This window comes from Sinocyclocheilus grahami, unplaced genomic scaffold (genome assembly GCF_001515645.1).
Source record: "Sinocyclocheilus grahami isolate Dianchi unplaced genomic scaffold, SAMN03320097.WGS_v1.1 scaffold1832.1, whole genome shotgun sequence".
Classification (NCBI taxonomy): Eukaryota; Metazoa; Chordata; class Actinopteri; order Cypriniformes; family Cyprinidae; genus Sinocyclocheilus; species Sinocyclocheilus grahami.
The window spans coordinates 102,069-107,591 of record NW_015507011.1 but is presented as its reverse complement, the minus strand read 5'-3'; the positions used below and the strand labels follow the sequence as shown (position 1 = coordinate 107,591).

Below are 5,523 nucleotides of genomic sequence, written 5' to 3'. Positions count from 1 at the left end.
GTCTGATTCCAGAACCAATGTACAGAGCGTCTGATTCCAGAACCAGTGTAGTGTCTGATTCCAGAACCAGTGTACAGAGCGTCTGATTCCAGAACCAGTGTAGTGTCTGATTCTAGAACTAGTACAGAGCATCTGATTCCAGAACCAGTGTCCAGAGTGCCTGGTTCTAGAACCAGAGGACAGTACATTTGATTGAAGAACCAGCGTACAGAGCATTAGACTGGAGAAGTATGCTGTGTCTCCAATCTTTCTTATTCGTTTGGCTAATAAACGTAGCGTTTCTTATTTATTTGGTTCCACAGTGTTTACTGATCTTCAGTTTTGAATAAGCTACCTAAACTTTGTGTAAGTTATTTGTTATTTTATATTAAGCATAATATGTTCTACGTTGTATTTTGTTGTTGCTTGAATTGAATTGCCGAATTGCTGCTAATTTGAAAGTGAAAGTAAAATGTCATCCAGTTGTAAAAGACAGATGGTTCATTTGAATGGGTTGTTTCACCTCATATTATGTCTGTTGTGATGCTTCCAGAACCAGTGTAGTGTCTGATTCTAGAACTAGTACAGAGCATCTGATTCCAGAACCAGTGTCCAGAGTGCCTGGTTATAGAACCAGAGGACAGTACATTTGATTGAAGAACCAGCGTACAGAGCATTAGACTGGAGAAGTATGCTGTGTCTCCAATCTTTCTTATTCGTTTGGCTAATAAACGTAGCGTTTCTTATTTATTTGGTTCCACAGTGTTTACTGATCTTCAGTTTTGAATAAGCTACCTAAACTTTGTGTAAGTTATTTGTTATTTTATATTAAGCATAATATGTTCTACGTTGTATTTTGTTGTTGCTTGAATTGAATTGCCGAATTGCTGCTAATTTGAAAGTGAAAGTAAAATGTCATCCAGTTGTAAAAGACAGATGGTTCATTTGAATGGGTTGTTTCACCTCATATTATGTCTGTTGTGATGCATTCATAATAAATTCATGCTGCTGTTTATGCTTCATTTGTTGTTTTGCTCATCTGGATTTAATTTCATATATAGTATGCACACGTGCATTTAGTTTAATTGGGTTGGGGTGCCCTGGAAAAGAAAAAAAAACACTACAAAGGTGTGCCATGCTTTCAAAAAGTTTGTGAACCACTGGAACAGAGCATGTGATTCTAGAGCAGGCATGTGGCGTCTCTCACCCCAGGCAGGTGTACTGCTGCACCATGCTCTTATTCTTGACTGTCAGTTTGAGATCTAGAACAGCCGTCGCAACGCTGCCCACAGGAACGATCCGCACACAGATGCGCTTCTTCTTCCCGACAGACGCCTCTGTACAAACACACGCACAGTGATTACACTTCCACAGCGCATCAGGAGAGACAGACAAGCAGATCTGTGGAGGCTCTAAGGCCCACATCTCTCAATGAACCATCTTACTGGGCTCCAGGAACTCTGGGATGTAGCAGTAACCGTGAGGAATCGTCTCTTTATCCGTAATCACCTGCACATCTGCCACAACCATCCCACCAGACAGATCCTACAGACAGGAATGAGTCTGATGAGCACATGAGAGTATATGGAGACATCACATGTGTGGTGAGATGGAAGTTAAAACTACAGTGTGTCAGTGTTTATGTGAGGCATTCGTGCTTTTGTGTTTCACTGAAGAACCCTTTAATGCATCTTACCTTACTGTAACTCAGGTAGTATCCTGACTTGATTGCAAACCCTCGGATGAAGTTAGCGGAGGCTCCATCTTCAGTCTGAGTGATCTAAACACACACACACAGAGTTATTGACATGGTCTGAACTCCAGAGGCAGGTGAGCATGTGGCCGCAGGTGTGTGTGGTTGTATTGTTCACCAGGATGAATTGAGCGGGGCAGCTGGAGGCGTTTGATGCCCAGGCCACTGCAGTGATGGGCCTGCTGAAGGCGCTAGACGACTCGAACACAGACATCTACAGACAGACAGATCACGAGGATCAGCACTGATGACACACTGCTCACTGTCACTGGAACATCAGCACATATAACCGGATTAGACAGACACACACAGACTGATATACACAGTTATACAGAACCAGTCATAGGTAGCACAGGTATATTTACAGCAATAGCCAACAATACATTGTATGGGGCAAAAATCATTAGGATATTAAGTAAAGATCATGTTCCTTGAAGATATTTTGTAAATTTCCTACCATAAATATATAAAAACTTAATGTTTGATTAGTAATATGCATTGCTAAGAACTTCATTTGGACAACTTTAAAGATGATTTTCTCAATATTTAGATTTTTTTGCACCCTCAGATTCCAGATTTTTCTCAGCCAAATATTGTCCTATCCTAACAAACCACACATCAATGGAAAGATTATTTATTCCGCTTTCAGATGATGCATACATCTCAATTTCGAGAAAAATGACACTTATGGCTGGTTTTGTGCTCCAGGGTCGCATCAGATAGATAGATAGATGGATAGTTCTATCTCTCAGTTAATCACACTGTTAATAGTCATTAAATGATGTGTTTATCAGCTGTTATCATCTCGACGCAGCACTGTTACTAGTTTCAAACACACGCTGTAATCAGCATTAACATCAGCATTTACACTTCAGCTGATTATAAACGGCTTTAATGAACGCGTGAGGCTGAATTCAGTACTTACAGGCTGTTGTTATGAAGTTTTTTCTCGTTTCCAAACACGAAACTGACCTGAACTCACTGCCGTAGTTACAGAACAGGAAGCAGCGGTAGACTACAACTCCCATGATGCACCGCGGCGACGCCAACGGACCGCGCATGCTCAGTGCGATTTACTGTTCAAAACCAGGAGCCGGTAGCATAAAAGGTTTAGACTAGTCTTATAAGTTAGTCATCTAATTTTTTTTATTTAAGAGTGGTCATCATTTTTAAAATTCAGTGACATAGAAACGTTTGGACTAAGTTGAATCCGACTGTCTTACCATAGAGCCTAAGTTAATGCAACTGGCCCCAAAGAAGGCAATTCAGGCATTAAAATAAGCTGAAACAAGTACAAATCAAGATGTTTTTTATTTTAATTCAACCGCAACGCAACTTTTTTTCTTTTAAGATTATAAAAGTGTGATATCTAGACTTGGAGAAGTCTTGTAAATTAATAAAATCCGTTAAATTCAACAAAAACATGTTTTATGAATCATGCCGAGTTCTAAAATAGTTTATCTTAATTGTGATTTTTTTTATATTTCTCTTAAAAAAAGAGAAGTAAATATTGTTGTGGACAACAAATAAGGTTGAAAACTGATCTAAATGAATAATGTGCATAAAAAAGCAGGACTGGACGGAGAGTTTCTCTCATCACTGCCGCCTACAAACACAAGCAATTACAATATAATAATACAAAAATTATAGAAAATACAAAATTAACATCTAATTCAAAATATTACAAAAAACTACAAAAGTACCTCAATCATAACAAAATAACACTGAACAGCAAACAAATGTATAAATGAAAGGTAAAATGAATTATAATTAATATAATAACAAGATGACATTTAATATTTCTTAATCTGCTGGTTTCATATTGCTGTATTTTTGCTTTACATTTTGCCGATTTGTTTTAATAAATATGGCACTTGCCGTAATAATTCCCAAAGTTTCTGTACAAATACTATACACAAAACAGCTGACACATTCATTTATTTATTTTGTGATATTTTATGTACATACAGAAGTGCAGTTCACTACAGTTGCTTGTTTTTCACAAAAGATCTCTCAGAAACTGAAGATGCACATGTGACCCTGGAGCACGAAGCCAGACATAAGGGTCAATTTGATGAAAATACATCATCTGAAAGCTGAATAAATAAGCTTTCCGTTGATGTATAGGACAATATTTGGCTGAGATACAACTATTTGAAAATCTGGAATCTGAGGGTGCAAAAAAATCTAAATATTGAGAAAATCATCTTTAAAGTTGTTCAAATGAAGTTCTTAGCAATGCATATTACTAATCAAACATTAAGTTTTGATATATTAACAGTAGGTCATTTACTAAATATCTTCATGGAACATGATCTTTACTTAATATCCTGATGATTTTTGGCATAAAAGAGAAATGTATAATTTTGATTGTCTGTCGCTACAAATATAACCGTGCTACTCATTTGTGAAATATATGCATATTTCCATATTTTGAGTTGTTTCTTTCTAGCAAATAAGAGGGAAGGGGAGTAGAGGTTGGCATGCGTGGCTCATGCAGGTTCAGGGTGTTTGGGGAACACGTCTCTGGAGTCAGTCGGTGCTGTTTGCGTGGCGTGTCCGGATGAAGTGCAGCAGCGTGATGTCGTACAGCACCTGGTGTCCGTTGTTCCAGGTGTACAGCGCTCTGATGCGCGGGTTGTAGTCCAGCATGGAGATGTGCGAGTACTGGTTGTGGAAGGCGATGTCGGTGTACTCGTACGAGGCCGAGGCCGTGTGGAAGGTGAAGTGCACTTTAGCTCCGGCCAGGTGTGAGTTGGTGACGTAGAGCGAGCCGCAGATGAGGAAGGCCTCGCCGGCGCTGCGCTTGGAGAAGCCCGTGTCCCAGGAGCGCAGCACCTCCAGCGAGTCGGGATGCAGGCGGCTCAGCAGCATGTTCCCGCCGCGGCCGATGCTGGAGTACACGGCCCACAGCCCCGTCTCGTCGGCCATGAGGTCGATGTCGGACGAGCCGCCCCAGGAGTACGGGAAGGTGTTGTTGAACCCGGCCTGAGCGAGCGGACGCTGCTGCAGAACGCCGCCCGACGTCAGATCGTAGCGCACCAGCACGTTACTGTGGTGCTTGTTATAGTACAGAGAGCCGTTATACACCACGTGACCCGTACCTGAGAGACACAAGCACACACGTCACAAAGCACGGAAAATCACTTCTGACAGGTGTAAAGATGAAAAAACATACACGCAACATTTTATCGCAATTCTGATTTTTTTTCTCAGAATTCGGACTTTTTCGTAGTTCTGAGTTTTAAATTTTTTTATTTAAATCTCGCAATTGTTGTAATATTTTTCTTGTAATTCTGAGTTTACATCTCGCAATTCTGACTTTTTTCTTGTAATTCTGAGTTTACATCTCACAATTCTGACTTTTTTCTTGTAATTCTGAGTTTAAATCTCGCAATTCTGACTTTTTTCTTGTAATTCTGAGTTTAAATCTCGCAATTCGGTCTTTTTCTTGTAATTCTGAGTTTAAATCTAGCAATTCTGTCTTTTTCTTGTAATTCTGAGTTTAAATCTAGCAATTCTGTCTTTTTCTTGTAATTCTGAGTTTAAATCTAGCAATTCTGTCTTTTTCTTGTAATTCTGAGTTTAAATCTAGCAATTCTGTCTTTTTCTTGTAATTCTGAGTTTAAATCTCGCAATTCAGTCTTTTTCTTGTAATTCTGAGTTTACATCTCACAATTCTGACTTTTTTCTTGTAATTCTGAGTTTACATCTCACAATTCTGACTTTTTTCTTGTAATTCTGAGTTTACATCTCACAATTCTGACTTTTTTCTTGTAATTCTGAGTTTA

General features: G+C 39.3%; 2 protein-coding genes across 3 annotated transcripts in view; both read right to left on the bottom strand.

Moving 5' to 3' along the window:
* The window catches only part of LOC107572914 (multivesicular body subunit 12A-like), a 6,927-nt gene extending 4,157 nt beyond the window's left edge, over positions 1-2,770 (bottom strand). Inside the window, exons 1-5 of one of the 2 annotated variants that reach the window (XM_016259346.1) lie at positions 2,658-2,770; positions 1,851-2,000; positions 1,676-1,759; positions 1,425-1,524; positions 1,187-1,316 (exon numbers count right to left, since the gene is read on the bottom strand). In XM_016259346.1, coding sequence (XP_016114832.1) covers positions 1,187-1,316; positions 1,425-1,524; positions 1,676-1,759; positions 1,851-1,946 — 410 coding nt within the window. In that variant the 5' untranslated portion in view covers positions 1,947-2,000; positions 2,658-2,770. The remainder of the gene's footprint in view (positions 1-1,186; positions 1,317-1,424; positions 1,525-1,675; positions 1,760-1,850; positions 2,001-2,657) is intronic. The other variant, XM_016259347.1, reaches the window with a different exon arrangement.
* Positions 2,771-4,081: 1,311 nt separating this feature from the next.
* The window catches only part of olfm2b (olfactomedin 2b), a 25,316-nt gene continuing 23,874 nt past the window's right edge, over positions 4,082-5,523 (bottom strand). The window contains exon 7 of the mRNA XM_016259345.1: positions 4,082-4,836. Within this exon, the coding sequence (XP_016114831.1) occupies positions 4,265-4,836 (572 nt within the window). The 3' untranslated portion in view covers positions 4,082-4,264. The remainder of the gene's footprint in view (positions 4,837-5,523) is intronic.